The 21555-nt window shown below is 43.1% G+C and overlaps 1 protein-coding gene across 3 annotated transcripts in view; it reads right to left on the bottom strand.

Annotated features, from left to right (window-relative positions):
• Positions 1–1981: 1981 nt before the first annotated feature.
• Positions 1982–21555, bottom strand: part of grin2bb (glutamate receptor, ionotropic, N-methyl D-aspartate 2B, genome duplicate b) — a 98172-nt gene continuing 78598 nt past the window's right edge. Inside the window, exons 13-16 of one of the 3 annotated variants that reach the window (XM_034598063.1) lie at positions 19968–20155; positions 14857–15095; positions 7272–8274; positions 1982–6278 (exon numbers count right to left, since the gene is read on the bottom strand). In XM_034598063.1, the coding sequence (XP_034453954.1) occupies positions 5869–6278; positions 7272–8274; positions 14857–15095; positions 19968–20155 (1840 nt within the window). In that variant the 3' untranslated portion in view covers positions 1982–5868. Of the gene's footprint in view, positions 8275–14856; positions 15096–19967; positions 20156–21555 lie in introns of all 3 variants that reach the window. The other 2 variants (XM_034598847.1, XM_034597225.1) reach the window with 2 other exon arrangements.

Here is a 21555-nt window from a genome sequence, read left to right as displayed (position 1 = left end):
AGCCGAAACTTGTTCAATGGAAAAGTTCTTTGGAAATAAAGCGACACAATAAAATATATACCAAAGTTTATCTGGCGTTCGTGTGAAGCTCCAAAAAAAAATTTAGTGGATTTCTGTCAAAATTGCACCGTTTTCATTGTGTGCGACCACCATCATGTTTGTATCGTTTTGAGATAGACTTGAAAAAGGCCTTGATGTCCTAAACTCCCTCCAGTAACCGCAGGCTGCCATGTTTTCACCACTGGGTGTCAGTGCCTGTCTGCTCCTGTAATCACATGTGACAGTGCCACGATTGATGGACGTTTGATCTTTTGTTTCTGCTCAGCTGAGGTAAGGCTCTGTCCTCGCAGGACCCAGCAGGGGGTGCCTGTTATCTGCTCACATAATTACACTGTTTGTTTGCACATGATGATCACGTGCGAGTGTGTGTGTACATGTGGTGGGCACACAGGCATCGAACTTCATGCCTTCATTAAAAGTTCGCCAAGTGTTTCTACAGCAACCAGTCTCCCTCCTCTACTTGTCATCCACACCACATACCTCAGTGTGGCATGATCCTCCTCTCCGCTCTCTCTCTCCACATTTTCAATCTGCAGCTGCACACTTGTTAATTTGACTTTTGTTTTGCTGATCCCCCCCCTTCCTCCTTTCTTTCATACTGTAATCTGTAAATCAACCACCCCCTCCTCATCCTCCTCCTCTGTTTCTCTCCCTCCTTCTCTCTTTCACTCCTCTCCACGCTGCTATGTGTGGGCGTTGAGCTCAGGCTGTACTTTCCATTTTGGTATTGTATTGTCGATGCATTGTTGCATCCAATCCAGTTAAGATGCTGTGGGAATACTGTATAAATCTCTCTCTCTCTCTCTCTTTCTGTGTCTCTCCCAACCTCACTCACCCCCTCCTCCCTCCCCATCGCCAGAAAAAGAGCCAGTTGCTAGGTAACGGTTAATTGTCAAGAAGTAGTTACATGTGTTGCAATGCATCCCGAGGTTGTTGGGTTGGTGTGTGGAGTGAACGAAAAGAACAGGCGGCGAAAGACCAGAGAGTTGATTTTAGAAAAAGAAACACTGATTAAAAGATTAATTTCTACAGCCTCACCTTCTTCTTTGTCCGCATTCGGGGAGCGCAGAAGAAATTCTCCCACCGAATCTATACGCATTCTCAAACCTGCTGGCTTCTTTAAATAACTCCTGTTGCTGGACGAGGCTTTCAGAGTAAAGAGAGGGAGTCCGAGGAGAGAGACACTTTGATCTTCGCTGCTCAGTTTGCATCACTTCTCCTTTTCCTTATCTCATTATTTATTTTCTCCGCTCCCTCTCAATGCACCTTTTTGCACATGCATCTCAGAAAAGACGGAGAGGAAGAAAACAAAAAAAGATACAGTGGAAGATGATGCAGAAGACGATGCTCAGCTGCAGCCATTACGTCTGATCCTCTGATGACCTATGGAGCATATCAATATGTTCTGTTACAACACCACCCTGGTGCATTTGAATGTCAAGTATAAATAGGAGTCACGTGAAAGTCCTGTTTCTCTCTGGCACCCTGTGGACACCACAAATGATAGATAGTATAGAGCTCATACCTCCGCCAAGCCACAACAGTCACTTATATTCAATTAAGCTGCACCAAATTTCACACACTCACAGATACCAGTTGTCTAAACGTGCCTGGTTTTCTTCATCAAGATCCATGAGGTATTCCCTGGGAAAATGGTGAGGATGTTGAAAAACGACCTCACAATGTTAAAGAAAGAGGAAAACAATTTCCTGGCCCCTGATCTGAATCCGCACAAAAATATGTATTCATATACTGATTCATATACTGCGTCCTTCCACCAAGTTTTGTGGAAATCTATAGTTTTCATATGATCTTGCTCACTAACAAACAGACAAGGGTGAAAACAGGACCTCCTTGTCTGGGGAAAAACTGGCGGAGGGGAGGTGGGGGGGTTAGACAGGAACAAGACAAACGAACAAAGTCTGGAGTGTTCTTGTTTTTTATTAATACTCAACACTTTTATTCCAAAGAGACAGAAGAATAATATTTCCCAGCACTTATTTTTCACACTGACTGTGTTTAATCTCATTTTCAATATTACTAAATATTCAATCAAATTTGAAATACTGTCTTCACACAAGTAATATCTCTCCATACAAAAAAATGTGAGGGTGAACTAGAGTTTTGTCGTATGTACAATTTTCACAATCTGTACAGCTCAGGGATGTTGTTCGACCTCCTGTGGCCGAAAACAAACCAAAAATCAGAGGATGCAGCCAAAGAGGAAAGAAAGAAACAACCTCTGTAGAAATGTAATAATCTGTTGTGCTTTCTGTGAACCAATTAATGGTGGTGCTTTACAATTTTTCATTTGAGGAAAAGACAAGCAGGTATTTGACCAAATCAAAGAGGAAAAAATAAAAAACAACACATCAACAAACCTCGACTTATCAAAATGTGTCTGTGATAAGAACCGATTGCACGTATCCTGGCCTGAAGTTGTTACAAAAGCAATTTTGCAAGGGGAACCTACGAATCAAAGATTTATCCCAAATAGATCTATTCTCTGCCCTTTTGTACAGGTTTTTATCAAAAGTCCATGAGCGTGAGGTAAAGTATTTACATACTGTTTTTTATAATACAAGTACAATAACACAGTTTTCTCTCACACACTCTGTCTCTCTTCCATATGAGCACTCACAGAGGTAATCAAGCGTATGTATTCAGGCACATACAATAACAGAAATAATGAGATATATTCAAAGGATAAAAACAAGAAAAAGTAGAAATGAAAAAAGGCTTCTTCAGTGACATGAATGTATTAAGACCTCAACCTTGTTAAAAAAGCATTTACACAAACTATCAAGAAAATCAATCTTTGTATAACACTAACAATAAAAATGTTTTCTATCCTAGTGACATTTTTCAAATTCAATTTCGCCATATTTATTTGAGTATAACCAAAAATTTGGACTGTGAAAGATTTGTGTCTTCTCTTGCACAAACAAGCACGCACACGCACAGTACCACATGGATCATCAGTACCGACGAAATTGATAAAACTCCAAATATCGTTCAAAAGCGCCCCGTTAAAAGGCTAAAAGTTAAGATTTGAAAAACAGAAAGAAAGAAATAAGAACTAAGAGTATACATGCAAGTCCTTACAAAACCCTTAGTATCATACATACTGACTTGTCAACCAAGAGAAGGAAAGTCTACTGAAGTTTCGACTGGGATGTACAACAAACTTCATGTCAGATCCATTCAGTCAGATTGTGCTTAGATATTCAAAATTTGGTTTAGCGAGACGATTTAAAGTCAAGTTTAAGTGACAATAAATAACTGAAAACTGGAGAATCGTTGTCTTAAATATCAACTTACAATGGTATATCTTTGTCTGTGTGATGTGTCCGAGCAGAGATGTGAGGTTGAGGATTTGGGAGCTGCCTATTGATCAAAGTTAAACCACGAGCCCCGCACTAACAAAGACGATGCTTTTTAGAAAACCCACCACCTGCTTTATGGAGGATATTCACTTCCTATTTATTCCTCTTCTTCACCGTCTGCAGTCGACACATGAATCCACAGGACCTTGGACTTGAGGGCAAATTCTTTCCTTCATCAAAAATCTCAGCATGTTGAGCAGATTGTTGTCGACTGGAGGCAGAAATCAAGGTCACAGTACAGAGAGGATGTTTCTGTGTGTTCTGTTTGCTGAAAATGCGGATTTGAGCAACACGTTGGGAGAAATGACGACTGAATAAGCCAGCTCTTTTATTGGGAAATTTAAAAAGTTTGACACATTGAGAATTACGCTTATTCATTTTCTTGCTGAGAGTAAGATGAGATGATTAACACCACTTACATATCCCTACATTAAATATCCACTTTTTATAGGTGTTTTAGGTGCAGATTGTTAATGGCTAGTCTCTATTAACATCTTTCTGCGTATGAATGCACATGAGTTAAACAGCCGTTAGCCTCTTTGCTCTCCACACGGACTGTTTACCTTCGGGCAACCAAGGCCTGCTCAAACGTGATTGGTCAAACTGGAAACAGAAACCAGAAGGCTTTAAGGCCCCGAAATCTTGTCCCTCACCTCCAGATTCTTTATTCACATGCAGAATATGTTTACAGAGATTATTTCACAGAGAGAACAGCTCATAAGCTTATTCCCAAATTGTTGCCCTGCTCCTTTACACTGCAGAGGGACACTACTCTGCAGCTGTAAGGTGAGAACACATTTCTTTTTATAAAGAGAATAAAGAAATGACACAACGTACAGTAAAGGGGAGTTCAATAAATTGTGATGAATTGCAAGACGACACGATGATATGATGATCTAGGGCTGTGTGCTGGTGTGGTCCCTCAGATGTCCAGGTCCTGAACAGCACAAGCGTCACGGTCAATCGAGTGAGGCCCGTTGAAAACATTAAATATGATGTGCTTGTATTTAATGGATACTTGGGTCCTGGATCATCTGCTCTGATGAGGCGAGGAGTGATAAAGCTTGTTGAACTTTAATCGTAGATGGTTTAAAGGAAATTGTCTTGCGATTAGATAATCTGGAGTTAATAGTACAAGAAGAAGCGTTTACATTTTAATTCTAAAGCATCATTTCCTCACATACAGCAGCAGGCTCTGTCGTACCTGACTTTTTGGGGGGAACAGGAATGTTTATTTATTATGGCACTGTGGTTTTAACCCTTGTAATCCTGCTGTTGTTAACTTTTACAGTTGGGGGTCAATGTAGGAAATGAAACTTCCTCGACTGCAACAGTCTGTGTTTTACTTCCCTGTAACATCTGGAACAGCATGATGAATGACACTCGTGAAGCTCTACTCTCATCTCAGATTTTTTCAGTTATCTCTTCACTCAAACCAATTGACTAATTGTTTGTAAGTGGATCTGCCGACCAACAGAAGAGATCTTAAGTGTAGAAAATCAGTATTGATCCTTTAAGGCACATCCAGCTCAAAATGCGAGACCCATTTGCTACTGCCAAGCAGAAAAATGAGAGCAAATGGCAAATCAGTATGATGATGTTGTTTCTGCAGCTGAAAGAAAAACCTGCTTTGGAAAAAAATTTAAAGTACATTGAATGTACTCAGCAAGTCATGCCTTTTACATACACGTCACAGCACTCAAAAATAAGAAAAGTTGAAAAAAAAAGATCAAACATGAAGAATTAATAGCAAAGAATCCAAAAGAGTCCAAATTACAGGAACCTCAAAAAGATCTGTACTGACCAGTGTCCTGTAATGTTGGAAAGCTAAGAAAGAATCAACATCATACAAATATGTAACATGAACCATTTAAATAAATGAATTAAACTTAAAAACAATCCAAACCAATCATCAGTAAACACTAGAATAATATTCAATAATATTATCAACATTATCAATACAATTATTATTAGTTTACCCTGTTACTTCAACAGAAGCGTTGATTTCTCATTCATGATTGTATTTCTATTGGTGTTAAGGAACTGCAGGAGGGAGGGAAAGACGATGAGCATGTGAAGAGACTGGAAATTTTATTTCGTGTTTTTCCCCTCCCTCCACCCCTATCTTTCTCTGAGCGTCGTAGCAGCACCACAATCTTCTCTTCCCATTAAAAACTTGTCTCCAGGCGGACTTCACGACATCTTAGCCTGTAGTGGCCTCTGTGCATCGTCCAAATTCTTTCCGTTTAGGGGAGTGACAACAACACACAGTATCGTGTCTCCTCCTTCTCTTCACACAGAGAGGTCATCCGCCTGAGCTGTTTCTCTCTTTTTGCTTCTGTATGTTTCTCTCCATCCTCCTCCTTTTCTTCACCCACTTCGTCTTCTTTCTCTCTCTTTCTTTCTTCCTTCGTCTTTTCCCTCAGACGTCTGACTCAATGCTGGAGAGCTTTTCATAAACGTGTCCATTGCTGGCACCATTGAAGGGTCTCTGTGCCGGCCCCAAACCTAATGTGTCCCGGCCCGCAGGCAGTACTTTGTTGGCCCCGTGGTGGTTCCCCATGGGCCCTCCCACCCCGCTCAGACACAGCTCTTTGGGGAACCTGGGGGCCACATTGGACATCACCCCAGCTGTGGCGGATGCGGGCAAATAGGAAGCCGCTCCCATGGAGCCGCGGAAGTCCCCTGCTCCTCCTCGGCTGTTGTTGAGAAGTTGCTGCTGCTGCTGCTCTGGCTGCGTCTGTGGCTTTTTGACGTAGTACGGTTTGCCACCGTGTAATAGACACTGGTCATCGCCGAAGGTTGGGATGAAGGGGTTCTGGTTCACCTTATCTGGGTAGAGAGATTTAGACAAGGAGTAAGTCCTGGCCCCTCTGCTACCACCACCACCACCACCACCACAGCCCCCACCTCCCATCATAGCTCTATCTCTGTCCCTTTGGTCTCTCTCCCCCACCGACCGCCGATGCAACCCACCTTCGCTTCCACGGAACAGACTGAACGAGGAGCCTCCTTTCGCCCTATCCCCACCTATTCCTCCAAACATGGGAGACTCCCTGTCACCGGAGTACCTCTCAAACATGTGAGCATAAGGGCTGGGGCCCTCCATGAAGCGATCTTTGTCTTTCAAGCTCACACTTCGGGGCTGGGGAAACTGTCCCCCACTACCCCCACCAACCCCTCCCATGCGGCCTGCCCCCTCCCTCTGAAGGTCCACGAATGTGTCATATGAGTGTTGCCTTCGTAACACCCTCCCACCCGGCCCTAGCTTCCTGCGCTGTGCCTGAGTTTGCGTTTGGCTGGGTCCGACACTACTCTTCTCTCCAGGGAACACCATGTTATCCTCACTGATGTTGTAAAGGTTGCTCGGCTGCACCTTACAGGAGTCACCGCGTTTGCTGGTAGCGGAGCTGGGGCGACTGCTACTCCCCCCAACTGCGCTAGCTTGGCACGTGCCGCCTCCTCCGACACCACCACCATGGTGACATACACTGTGGCAGTTACGACACTCCCAGTCACCCCCTGCTATGCCCCCCCCTCCTAGACCAGAAATCCCCTTCTCCCAGCAGGTGTGGCCCTGCTGTCCTGTCGCCACTGAGCCCACTCCACCTTTACACTCCACCTTCTTGCCTTTACCTTTGAGGAAGTCTTCCACAGGCACTAAGCTTTTACAGATACCACCACCACTACCGCCGCCCACACCGCTTCCTCCACTTCCTCCCTCTTGCTCCCACTTGGCCTTGCCCTCCTTGGAGCGGAACTGGTCCGCATAGAATTCCCTCAGGTTCTCTTTTTCTTTGCGGAATACGTAAGGTGAAGAATTACCCCCTCCTCCTCCCCTCTTCCGCTCCAGGGGAGGTGAGACCGTGCGGTGTGCCAGGGGACCGTGAGGGAAGTGGTGGTGGACGGTGTGGTGGTGGGGTCTCCTCCTGTAGGCGCTCAGTTCTATCTCGTCCTGCTCCCGTCTGCACTTGGCAGAGGCTGGCCTCTTTTTCAGGCTGTCCCTGTACTGCTTACGCCGCTTGTTGTTGCCCTCCAGGTTGCCGTAGGTGACAGTGTGCGTGGAGATATCCGATACGTCAGAGCGAATGTTCCCATCGTCACCCCCTGAGCCTGCCCCACCCCCACCACAGTACCTTTCATGACCCCCGATGAGCCCTGTGCTGGATGCGCCTCCTTTGAAAGAAAACCTGCCATATACATTGCTCCCCGTGAACCCAACCTGGCTGGAATCCGCAGGGGTGTGGCCAGCGATCAGGTCAAATTTATTTGTATTCCTGTGAGTCATGGAGGGCCGGGGCTGGGTGGTAAAGATAGGCGCTACCCCTCCCCCTAAACTGTCGCAATCAAACATGCCCCCATCCAACGAGCTAGCGCTGCCTAAACTACGCGGCCTATTAGGCGGGGGGCCGGACATACCCAGAGCCGAGGCCGGGTGGTGGTGCAGGTAATGGTCCTGGTACAGGTTGCTGTCCTTCAGGGGCAAGTTGCCAAAAGTCCTCTCCACCTCGCTGATGTAGTCACTGAACATGTTGTCCTCTGGCATGTAAGGCGGCGCTGACTTGCAGTCTACAGGGTGACCCACCAGGCTGCGCCGGTGCTCCTGCATATCATAGAGAGTTGACTCACGACCACTGTGGCTGTACTCCAGGGCGGCATGCGGAGAGCCGTTAATGCCCGGGACAGCGGTCATGTCCTTTGCAGTGCGGAGCAACCGCAGGATGTTGGAATGGGTGTTGTTCATGTTCTTCTTCATGGTGGCCGAAGGTGAGTCTATGGATGACTTGTTTTCCTCGATTTGTACCCCGTGGATGCAGCTGTAGATACCCTGGAGTGTAAAAAATTTGAAGAAAAGGGAGGTAGAGAGAGAGAAAGAGAGGGTGAGACAGGCCATGGGAGGAAGAAAGACGAAAAGTGAGAGTTTCAGTATGAAGCTCGAGTAAGAGGAAAACAACAAGTAAAATGTGTGGCAGCAGTAAAGAGTCAAGAACCAGAGGGGAGTTAATGTGAGAGAGACAAAGTCAAACAACAGACTCATAAACAGACAGAGAAAGAGAGATAGATAGAGAGAGAAAGAGAGAGACAAACAGAGACAGAGAGAGAGAGAGGTTAATGCATTGCCATGTTCTCGCTGACCAGACTCTTTGTTTGCATACAATTAAACAGTAATAGGGGCATGAATGTCTTTTCTCTGGGGAACAACATGGAGCCTCATTGCTGCTGCTCAGCACACAGAGAACGGAGAGGGGCATAAGGACATCAAAGTCTTGATTGATAACACAAGGGTGGTAGTTAACTCATGGATTTAACCACCAATCAATAGGCTGAATCAATGTTATGTAAATTCAACTGAAATTGGTGCCTCATTTCATTAAAAAACACTGTCATGGGCATGGATCACTTTGTAAAATTTTCTAGACACAAACATTAATATACATGAAAATGTCATTATCCATTATTACATGTGTGTTTGTTGCTGTTGGATTCTCAAGCGACGAGGGAAAGCCCTTGCGAGTGAAGTCAATCAAGTGTGTTTAAATGGGCGCCGAGGAAATCTGCGGTCGAGGCGACAGCCAAACCCGAAAGGTCGAGGACACACTACCCACCAGCCGGCGAGCGGGCCAACGTTTCTCAAAAGGTGTCAACTTGTCAGAAACAGTTTCCGTCCGTCTCTTAGTCACTTTCCCCAGTGCCGAGCTGCAGTCTGGGATCTGAATATCAACCCTCTCCTCTTTTATGCTGCTTTTTTCTCCTTGTGTCGGTTTTATCTCCAGCTCAGGTGAGCAGCAGCCACTACAATGGGATTGTCTGTCTATCTCTCCACATCTATGGCTACATTGGCTCCAGTGAAAGGCAATAGAACCGAGGTCTTTGGCACACCGCTGTGTCTATTCTTTTCTACTCTGCCTTGGTCCTGCTACTGGTTTATTTTTTATCATAACTCATCTCTTCCTTCTCATCTGTATCTCATTAGCCCTTCTTTATTGCCATCACTTGTCTATCCACTTTCTATATACTGTGTACTATCTGGATCATTTTTTGCTTTCTTGCACTACAACTTGAGTGTTCAACCAGGCGTGGAAATGTGTAAAGGATGTCTGGCTGTAGGACCACTCTTCAGTAATCGCACCACACTTGAAACATGCCTGCGCTTGAGATGAATGTTGTAATTCAACGAGTAAAATTCAGCACATTAGAGCTTCGAGTGGATCTTGTACCATGTTTTGCATAAATATATTACAGTTTGAGCTTCTGATGGCGTGACATCAAGAGGAACTCCCGAGAGTCTGTTCCACCTTTTAATAGAAAACAGCGGTCAAATCAGCTAGAGGAGGGAAATTGAAAGACTCTCAAGACTGACAAGAAAGAAAATACAAAAAATGCAGATGACGACAAGAGCAGTGAAGAAAGGAAGATAGCAACTCATGAGAAGGTATAACACAGCTTCTCAACATGCACTGATCGAGGGCCTGACATTCTCTTATAGGGCTAAAAGACTAAAGGCTGAACAAAATAAGAGGTGGGATCTTGGTGAATGATCTGCCCTATGCTGCTTTTCAATATCAAGAAACCTATGAAAGAGGTCTTGATTACGTTTAAAGATTTAAGTTCTGTTGCAGAGACAAAACTCAAGTATCACGGAGGCTCAGATGCAGATAGCAGACCTAGAACGGCTGCTATGAGCTGAGAGACATACTGCTGACAGAGGTGAAACTGAAAAACTGAGATGCAGGACAAGACAGTTGAGCTGGAGAACTGTTCTTTGAGAAATATCCTCTGAATTTATGAAGAAGGGTAGATCAGTCACTGAATTTATAAGTGAGTTGTTGAAAAATCCTCTCACACTACCTGATGGAGTAGATCTGAAGAAAGCATGGCAGCGGAGGACTGAACTCAATGGGAAGCAACTTAATTTTTGAAAATGACTATGCAAGCAAGATGATGAAGAGACACAAGGAATACAGGCCAATAACAGCACTTCTGAAGGAGAATACAGGAGAGTAGATGAAGCAGGCGGGGATATGAATAAATGCGAAATCAAGATGACGGTGACAACAAAGGCGAGTACCATGACGGCCGTGTAGGAGCAGCTGAATGAGACGAAGCTGTGATGCAGACCAACACGACAGACAATGCAGCCCAGCATGAGAGAAAGGCTTATGGAGTTCACAGAAAGTCTGCAAAGTTAAAACCGGAGTAACTGAAGAAATTAAAGTGGTTCAGACAGACATGACAGAGATGAAAAAAGACAGAGCACGAGAATATGTCTCATTTTAAAAGATGTATCTGATCAGATAAGGGTATAATTATAGTCATTAGATTTATATATGGTAATTAAAATTGAATATTAGAAAGGAAGGAAGGAACGGATGAAAGAAGAAAGGAAGGGAGAAAGAAAGAAGACACTTTTTCATTTTTATGCCCCATCTAAAAAAATTGTTTAAATCTCTGCTTGATAAAATACCTGTAAATGGATGGAATATGAATATGTGGGGTCAATGTTGGTTAATATTAAATTTGGATAGAACTACATCGCTCAAAAAATACTTTATACTCACTATTCAGCGCCCAATAAAAGCTGTGCTAGAATTGACTATTTGAATGAATAATAAGGACCCGAACAGAGTAAGAGAGTGTGAAATTGAAGAAACACGTGTATCGGATCACTGCGCCATTTTTCTAAAAAGTAAAATTAAAACTGCAGGAGAAATTAAATGTTAGATAATTAAATAATAAATTAGATGTCGAAGACATGGGCCAAGGCCATGTAGGGAGACTTCCAGTGCCTTGTTACGTCACAAAACCCAGGAAGCTCATTCGAGTCACTCAAGCATGACGTTTCTGACTTAGAGGAACCATAACAAAACGCGCGAGTGTTTTTTCCCCAGAGTTTTTGGGTTGGTAGACATGCCAGATACCCACATTAACGTGTAGAAGCACTAACAAAGTGGAATTTGCATGCTATGTCCCCTTTAAGGCTTTCTGGTATATTATCAAACTGTATCCAACCAACCTGTCCTTCTACTAGACCTCAGTATACGAAGAGATACGATAAAAAGAGTCGTCTAACTACCTATTTCAGTCATCTCCTATTAAAATACCCATGAAACACTCAAAAGGTCAAGTAAGGTTCTGTACTTAAGTAACATCACAGGAGATATGTTAAGAAAAGTCTAATATTTGATGATATTTGTAAAAAAGGTCTAGTACAGTCTAGAACATGCTGTACAAGGCAGAACCACCAACACAGTGACTTAAAACTGTGAATGTAATTCAAGATGTGGATCAGCTAACTCATATAACAAGAGCTCCAGAGGAACTATGCCAAGACAAATGGGAGAAATGGACTCTGTTTATATGTCAACAACAAGATAACAGACTGAACCACTCTGTTTGTCGTATTGAGCGTAGCATTGGTTTGGGCAGTCCATGACGTCAAGATCAGTCCACTATCTCAGAATATCAGCTGATAGCAGCAGATCTCACATCAGACGGCTCAGCTTGTTCCTTTCTGTGCATTCATATGGCAAATATAATATAGGTTTCTCTATTAAAGCTGCTTTAGCTGCCTACCCGTCCTGCTTCCTCTGCAACCCGCTTACCCGCCTCCACCCCAGCTCCTCCTTTTCATGCCATGTCTAAATTTATCAACATCATGTCTGCCTGTTGTCACTGATCCCTACTCTGTTCTTTTCCCTGCCATGCTGCTAAAAGGGAGAACAATACAAATATATTTTTAAATAAATATTAGAGCTTCAGAAGTAAAAAAATAAAACATAAAATAGACTGAAGTGCTCAAGGTCGGATCTTTTAAATTGTGTGTGGTTTGTTTTAGCAGGTGTAAAATGGTGGCACATTTAGAAACACCTTCAGCCTTAACACACAAGGACCCGAAGCAGTCTGCATCAATAACACAAAGACACCTTGTTAAGTGACCCATCTGAGCGTAGTTGTAACTAAGTCGAGACGCGCTCTGCAACATCCACCGGCACAGCTTCAGGTCACCGGTCGAGAATGTGCAGCACAGTAAACAGCTTTAATTTCAGCAGCATTAAGCAGATGAAGAGTGGATTTTAGAAAGATAATGAGTTTTTTAAAAACGGTGTCAGGGACTGAGGCTCAATTGAGGCCAGCAGATAAACAATTTGTTTTTATTCAAGAGCGTGGTCTTTCACTTAGAGAGCAGGACTTCTTCAGTTCAGACTTTTTTCATGCTTTCACTTAAAACCTTACGCTTGTATTCAAAATGTACGCTTGCACTCAAATAGCTGCTGCTTGTGCTTGGATTTGCTCTGCTTGTTCTCAAACTGTGCGCTTGCACTAAGATATTTTGTTGCTTGGACAGATTTCCTGTGCTCATCTGCCAATACACATGCCTCCTTAGTGAACAGGAAACGTCTGCTCTCGGATTTCTCCTCTGCAGGATGAGCGCAGTGAATAAAAATCCAAGAGCAGAGGAAAAATCCAAGAGCAGTCGTTTCACGTGCACACAGAAGCAGCGTGAGCAAGAGGAAAAGATCAAACTGGAGCTTACCCTATTTATGGTTAATTTTTCCATCCGTCAACATATCGATATCCTCAAAATGAAATGTGATGCTTGGATGTGTCATTTCCTTGTGTTCTTACAGCATGTGTCCATTTAAGTTTTTCATTCCTCTATTTTTAATGTGGAGAGAGGATGTACAGAATTAAATTGTTACCTGTATTATTCATTGGTAAGGATGCTTTCATAAACTATTCCCATTCTAGATGACTCTTGAAGTCAGAATAGTTAGTGACATAGTTTGACCAGACGTTAAAGGTTCAGTGTGTAAGATTTAGGTGAAAGGGATCTATTGGCAGAAATTGAATATAAAATTATCATAGTGATGTTTTCACGAATGATTGTTTTCTTTAACCTAGAATTGGCCCTTTATATTGAAATACTTTATATTTACATCGGGAGCGGGTCCCAATGTAAAGTCTACTAACCTGGACAAACTAAACACCTTTTGAGTTTCTATGACAACTGAAGGCTACCACAGGTTCTCTGTTACGTTTGTAAGGGGAGTTTGAGGTGAGGGGTATTCAGCTGCAACATGCAACTTCACCACTAGATGTCACTCAATTTTACACACTGAACCTTTAAGGTGTCAGTATGCTTTCAAATGAGGTGGTTGTTCGAAGGTCAAACAGCGTCAGAATCCCTCCTACCTCACTGCCGTGTTCACCTGTTGGTGTAACGTTCTGAAATCAACATTTCACAGTGACTGGGCGAGTGACTCAAGGTGAAACAATAAACAGGGTTGTAAAAACATACAAATTGCTTGGAAATATTTCTGGGGAGAGACTGTCTGAAAATGTTCGCTAATATCCAAATATTTTAATGAAGACAGCATCTCACCCCTGTTTATGACAGCCAGCTTTTCACCCACACTCCGTGCATCTGTTTTTATAACAGCTATAAACACTTACGCCGGATGAACTAATTAATTTAGAACAAACTCATCTTAACGTTGTAGTTCATTAGTTTTGGCCTAAATTTTTATTTTCAGTACTAGGCTGTTGTTAGCTGCAGTCCTGCAAACAGATATCACTGATTAGCTGGATTACTGTTCTGTATTGATCCTTCATATTTCACATTACAGAGCCAGAAGAGGGGGGTAATATTCAGAGGATTAAAGTGGCAAAATTTGCTGAGAAAAAACTCAGATATTCTCTAAGATTATAAAGTCATACATTTGCAAGGAATACTTTGTAGTGCCTGGTGCACAACAGTTATCAACTCATCCAAATCATGTATGTTATTTGGTTAAATGGTTATATGTCATCAAAGTCCAGGTATGGTAACATGCTGGGATATAATCATGATAATCTCAGAGTTTTGTTCTTTTTGAAAATATTCAAGACATTTTATCATAGATTTAATACTTTAATGTAAATTCTGGACACCAGACTATAAATGGTATTCAAACAGCCAGGGTTTGTGACTTTAGAAACCAATCCTTTCAACTTGTGGGAGGCGATCAGTAGGAAGGTGTAGAATAACATTAAAATCATTATGCTAAGAGGGGAAATTCTTTCAGTGAATATGTAATTTTGAGGAAGAAAGACGAGTTTTATGGGGTGTGATAAGCTATTTGAGTGGGTCTTTAAATTAAATGATACAAATTGGAAATGTCAACTTGCTATAACACTGAGAACTTGTTTTGAGAGTATTTCTGAATCGGCACAGGCTGCTACACAGGCTGCTACAACTGTCTGGCTGTGCTAAATAAAAAAGCCACAGGTAAGTCAGGTGAGTCATCATATCCCCCTGACAGACTTGATACAACTCAACCAGAGCCGTTGGTTTTAAAACAACTACTGCTGTGATCTGTCTGTCAGGAGGACAAAGGTCAGACCTAAAATAAAACACGAGCCCACTCACTCTGCTAATGGAGAAGGTGAACCCGGGCTTCCCGGTGCACACGCCCATGAAGCAGAAGCGCAGCTGCCAGTAGAACAAATGCTCGCAGATGAAGGTGAGCAATGCCAGGACCATGGCGGCCGCGAGCATGTAGAAGACCCCTGCCATGTTGTCCACGTCCAGCTGGCTGCTCATCACCTCGTTCTTCTCGTTGTGGCAGATGCCCGTCAGCCACAGGGCCTCAAACTCCTCCATATCACCTGGAGGAAGGAGAAACGCAGGTTAGCGCTTGGATGTGTTGATGTAACTGTTTGGGTGACTTGCACACTTGGATGGCTTTTCTCCCTTGGGTGTCTGAGCATGTAAGTGTGAGTACAAAAAGAGAGGACACATTTTATTACACGGTGAGTTGATGCCAAAAACAGCTCAGGTCTCATGTACGTGCAACAAATGTCATGTTGCATTATTTTGACTAAATGCCGCCAGAGGATCATCCTCATTAAGAATTGCTTACGCAAGCCTCACCCTTCCTTTTTGTGGGGGGGGAAAAAACACAACTGCCTTCTGGGATCAGACATTCCTCAGGGAGGAAGTGTATGTGTTCACGTGATGAGCGTTTCCGCCCTTAAATGTGTCCCCCTCAGTTCCACATCCCTGGGAGGGGCTACTGAGGCAGGAGGACATGTCCAGAGAGATTTGTTTGATCTGCACCAATGGTCTGTCTGTTTTTTTTGTTGAGCGTCTGTGTGTCTATGTGAGATCAAGGCAGTATATATTTTCCCCAATGCTTGCGCAACATGTCTATGAGTGTTTGTCTCAGAGAACTAGTTTTTACTGGAACTATTTTCTGAGTAACATTAATTGGCTCAGCTTCCGTGCAGCGTCTCCGGCTGTAGCAATGGGCTTTCAGATACAGTAAGCACAGGTTTAATGGTATCACACCTGGCAACATCCCTGTGATGACAAGAAATAAATATTAAATTTCTCTCTGTGTTTGGATTAAAGATTTAACGTATCATTGGATATACGCAGGGTTCTTTAAACACGGGTAAACCTGCTAAAAAAAGCCGACTGAGTTTGCCTTTCTATTTTTTTTCGTCGGTGCGTCATGTTCGACGTCACCCCCCCCCCCCCATCACAAACCTGAGGCACTCTCTCCTTTCTGTCTTGCCAAATTTGCGTGTTCGCCTGGGTGTCTCGTTTCCACCACTGTCGATTGGAATCGGAACCCATGTCTACTTGATCTGGGAGTGAATGCTGATTGTACTTATGTAGCAAGGCAAGTTAAAATAATCAAAGCACCTCAAGTCACCAGGTCCTGACTTAATGCAAAGATACGACACTGACAGAATATGTGTTTTCACAAAAATGATGAACTATTCCTTTAAAAAGTGAAGGTGAAGTTTTTGTGATGGCTGCATTTCAATGGACAAAGATGAAATAACCTGTCTCAGAGAGCCATTGTTGATGAAATGTAAGGTTTCACCTGTGCTTTGATATATTATGACAAACCTCTGCTGGGAAAAATGCATCTTTGATTTGTAAAGTCATTAATAGAGTAGCATTTAAAATAACGATGTATTTTGCATGATTAAAGTGGTGCAAAGAAGTTCTATGGTATAAACACATGTTAACAGAAAAAGAACACAGGGAACTAATACAGACACAACTAGAAGGGTGTTTATCTGGATCCACTCCAACATTGAATGGGTTCCTCCTTGGGTCAAGAGTAGTTTTTGTGTATTCCTGCTAACAAACAAACAGACAAACATACGCAGAAGAAAACAGGACCTACCTCGTGGAGGTAAAAAACTGGATGCATGTTTCTGGCTCAACTCCAGGGATCCCAGATATCCCACAAAACCAAGAACAGGAACTGCACATGCGCTCCCCTGAATACAGACTCTGTGCTATTTAAAATGTGCAATGTGAATCAAATTCAAAGGAGTTAAAGCCCCTACAATTAGTTTTTAACTGGTTAAGAAATAGTCTCATTTTAATGTTGCTGCCTCTTTATGACCTACAACAGCAAATGAGACAATCAGGGGAAAGTTTTTTATTTTTCCTTAAACTATTCTCAATGTCTGTGGTCGGGACAGATTACCCACGAGGTCAGAGCAACAATTTACGGCTTAAAAAGCCTATATTTAGGCAGAGGAAACAGAAGTGGGGGGAGCGAGCCAAGCTACGCACGAGGCTAAAGGCTAACCCGTACAGACCAGTGCTCCCCATACACAATACATTACCTCTTTTTTTTCACTACTTCCAAAACAAATGCACATGCTGTCTGGACCGAGGTTTTAGGACAGGTGACAGTGGAAACACTACCGCTTTGTCCATAGAGGCGCCAAAATCAACAAATATGAAAAGTTCCTTGTAGGAGCTTTAATAATTGGATTAATACAAAAAAGAGTCAATAATGGAATTCCAAATCATTGGCATCTATTCAATTGTTATTGAAATAATATTTATTCTGTCCTTTCTATTCCTTCCTCCGTTCTTCAACATCACGATCGTCATCCCTTTCTTCCTCCATTTTTAACCTCTCCCCCTCTTTCCTCCTGATCCTGTGTCTGTTCAGATACAGTGACATCGTTTTCCTGTTAGCCGGTCGTTGCTGACCCTCTGCCTCTGCACATATGACCCACATCATGTTCATATGTGGACTCGAGCAGGATGTGACAGATATGAGCAAACATCGACGAGTCTGACATCTAAACCTGGATGAACGTATGCGTGCTGACAGCCAAACAGTCCACATGAAGTAATGGGATGTAATGTCTGACATGATGTGCGCAGGTGACACAACGATAAGACTTAACTTCCATTTGGTCAATTTGGACAGACACAACTGATCTTTGTGGAACACAGACCCATGCAGCCACAGTCACAAACACGTGTGTGTGACTCAACATGCTCCACAATATATGATCTGGCATGTGTTGAACAGAATGGAGCACAATATACCTCTGCTGGAGGTGGAGAGATGTGCCCCGAACCAATTCACGTTTTCAGTGCGGGGCAGAAGAACCTTCATTGGACAGGACTCACATTCCATTGAAATGACCGATGTAAACACACCTACTGACTTTGTATTGATCAACAGACTAATCTGTCCCGTCTGTCCCGTCTGGCCTGCAGTTGTCAGATGTGTCAGTATTCTAATGTTGCTTGATAACGGTTGTTACTGTCATAACGTTAGTTTATATAGTTTGTCACTTTAATAGCGTTGGTTGGCTGCTGATGACGTAGCGAGTGGTGTCCCATTTCCTAGGGGAAGATTTTCTCGCCCTCTCCCTTGTGGCTCCGTTTGGAGGGGGACACTACCAGTGGGAACTTCATATCTAGGGGTAGGGCCAAGGGAGATTGGTCTAACCGACGTCTGTTGTCCCACTGAGTTACTGCAGCCTGAGGGGAGATGTTCCTCCACTGCATCGTCTCCAAACGTCCAGGACTCCTGCCTGCAGCTTGAACTCCAACATTGTTTTCTTACCAAGTGTCCGAACCACCACAACAGGCTCATTCCTCTCATCATATAGAGGCAGCAGCTCGATGCAGAAGTGCTCACGGATCACTGCACTCGTCATTCTCTCTCTGTGACGCCACACGCCACATGCCCTGCTGGCTTTTTTCGGTCACTACCCAAAACACACAACAGCTGGGGCTGTAATAAAAAAAACGACCTACAAATTGAGACAAATGCTCTGTGGTACATATAGTGTCCTTTTTTCTTGCTTTCCCTGATGGGACCCAGAATACAACCTCTGAGCAATATTTATATTATACGGCCCTGGTGCAGTCAAGGAATACCACCACCACATTGTTGAATTGATAAGCTGGTGTCACAGGGCTGAGGTCATTATTTTTACAAAGATAAATGTGCTGGTCATGAGCTGTCACAGTGGTCCCTTCCCGCGCTGCTCCACCAGCGGAGGAGGTAAAAGGTTTTAAAATATTTATGTTCTTTTCTAAATCGTTGACTTCACTTTACAGCTTTTATTTCTGCGTCTTCTGAGGTGTGGGAAAGAACATCTCACAACTCTCCACTCGTCAAAACCAGGAATATCGATCACGACAACGGACGTGTTCACAACAATTAAATATTTATTTGGAATGGGGGATAGATAGTTTACAGATTAACCTCATTAGCCCCCATCCCTCCCTCCCCCCCTCTGTCACCAAAATGACACTACACTGTCGGGCGGTCTGCACTCTCCTTAAAGTGAAGGATAACAGTTTGATCCTCGGTTGTGAAATGTGCGGCTCTGCTAATAGTACACTTGTCCATGTCTGTGATTGGTCATATGCAATTTATACAGTAGCTGCAGCTCAATTACTGCAGGTACATTTTTACAGTTTCAGTAATAAAACTTCAACCAGCATCAACACAGGCCAAACAAACAGCCCATTCCAAATTGGCAGGTTTAGAACGAGGATTGCACTACTACCAGAAAGTTCTCAAAAACGCTCAAATCTGGTTAGTGACTAGTGCTCCAGTCCATGGGTCCAGTTCCTGAAATGTAATCGTCATTAAAGAAACAACTCTATCACACAAGGCACAACAAACTCTAGAGGCTTTAGGATTTCACCAGTCAGCTTGTCCAAAGTTTTCCATCTATCCTCATCAGTATTTCCCTGTCTCTGCCCAAACAGCCTTTACAGTGTCTCACTTCAACAACTAAAGCGGTCACATCTTTGGAACGGCTGGTACCTCCGTGTTGATTCAGGACTGCAATCTGCCGACCTGACCCCTGAGATCCAGCAGCAGGTTGTGGGGTTATCACCACAAGCAGCACCCAGACCACCTCCTGAGTCACAGCTCCTTCAAAGCCACTTCAATTACTCGAACATTGTTATTCTGATGAGGGTGTAACTTCACTTGTAATTCTCGACCTGATTAGCAATGTACTGTTTTTTTTAAAACTCTGTAACAGGGATTCAACGCTGCTTTCTTCATACGGAGTTAAAAAAAACAAGTCGAGGTTAAAACATTCTTGAATACAGATTGAGAAGATCAGTTTTGCTGTCCTTTAATAAGGTGGTTAGAACATTATACCCCAAAGGTACAATATTATAAGGCCCCGATATTACAATTCAAATAGGACACCATTTAACCCCATGGTTCAATTTACCGTCTCCAAACAGCATGAGAATGGCAAGATCCACGGCTCGTTTCCAGCCTGAGTCCTTCTGGATGGCGATGCCGTAGCCGGTGGAGGCGAACACCTTGCCACTCCCAATGGTGACCAGCTTACAGCCCTCGTCTCTGCCCGCCATGTAGTTCAGCACCGCAGCGTCATAGATGAAGGCATCCAGTTTGCTGCGGAGCACAACGGAAAGAAAATGTTTTACATGGTCTCACTCACTGGCTATTTCCATTCAACAGCATATGATAAATATACTTACAAATCACCATAATTTGTTTCTTCACCTGGTTTCTTATTATTGAGTTATTTGAATAGAACAATGTAATTTGATATTCATTTCTATGTTTTGATCATTTAAATATTTTTAAAGCATTGTGAGGCAGCCATGTTAGTTGTGTTGAGTTGTAAGAACCGCTCCATTTAAACCAAGGTAAATATTCAGTCATCATTTGTATACTACTCGAATCACGCTACTTTATGTCCTTGTCTGGGTAAACTTTTGCATGTTCTGTACATCACCTGAAACACTGAAGGAGATGCTAAGATATTTAGTTTAGAATGCGGAGATTCCCATCAACTTGTCTAACCCTATAAATATAAATAAAATATATTAATAGAACGTAAATAAAGATAAAGGACGTAAATTCTGATATAAAATCACAGATTGTCTTCTATTCTATTTCTGGCTTTCCATTGTTATTGTTTAGTAAAGATGAGGCGCCTCATTAATAAATGATTATTTTCTGGGAAATAAAGTGATAAGAGCAGCAGCAACATTTCACACACAGCAAATACCATAGATTGAATGAGAACAACTGTTTCACAGAACAATCGATGAACGTTACTTTTTGTTTTCAACCACATCGACTGGTCTTCCTCAGCAGATGGAGTTGCTCAGTTGTCAGGGAAATGGTTTAGGTATTGGAATTTCCATCGTAAACCATCTCCATGACAACTGAGCAACTCCATTGGCCAAGGAAGGCCATGACTGTGGCTGCAAGCTTCAGGAAACACATAGTTTGGCCATGAGTTGACTGAGCTCCTATTGACTATTATTCAGGCCTGATTGAATTTCCCATGTAACAAGGTGTGCCAGGATCTGAGCTAAAACATGTTGTGAAGGACACTGTATTCTACTCTTTTCTCTCCGTATCGGTCCTGAGTGAGTTTAAAGATAAATTAACATGACAGTCTCCAGCTTGGTGACAAAACCAGTATCAAACGGTGCCTTGGGGCTCCGGGCCTCTGTGGTCATTCAGCTCAAACTCTCACCAAACATCAGACGTACATCACTGCTCTGCTTCCTTAACTCTTTAGAGGGGCTGATGAAAACATTGAGCGACAGAGCGAGAGAGAGAGAGAGAGAGAGAGAGAGAGAGAGAGAGAGAGAGAGAGAGAGAGAAGAGGAAGGGATGATATTAGTACTTTCTCAACCACAGGCTACGCTGCTATTCTGAGCGGCAGCGTCAGGCGGAGACACGGCTCCACGGCTGCTCACCCACATTCCCCAGAATGCTCACTCTTCCTCCGTCTCTCCTGATTCCTTCATCATCTTTTCTCTGTATTGCATCAG

The sequence above is a fragment of the Hippoglossus hippoglossus genome, chromosome 1, assembly GCF_009819705.1.
Source record: "Hippoglossus hippoglossus isolate fHipHip1 chromosome 1, fHipHip1.pri, whole genome shotgun sequence".
Classification (NCBI taxonomy): domain Eukaryota; kingdom Metazoa; phylum Chordata; class Actinopteri; order Pleuronectiformes; family Pleuronectidae; genus Hippoglossus; species Hippoglossus hippoglossus.
This window is presented reverse-complemented; position numbering and strand designations above follow the sequence as displayed.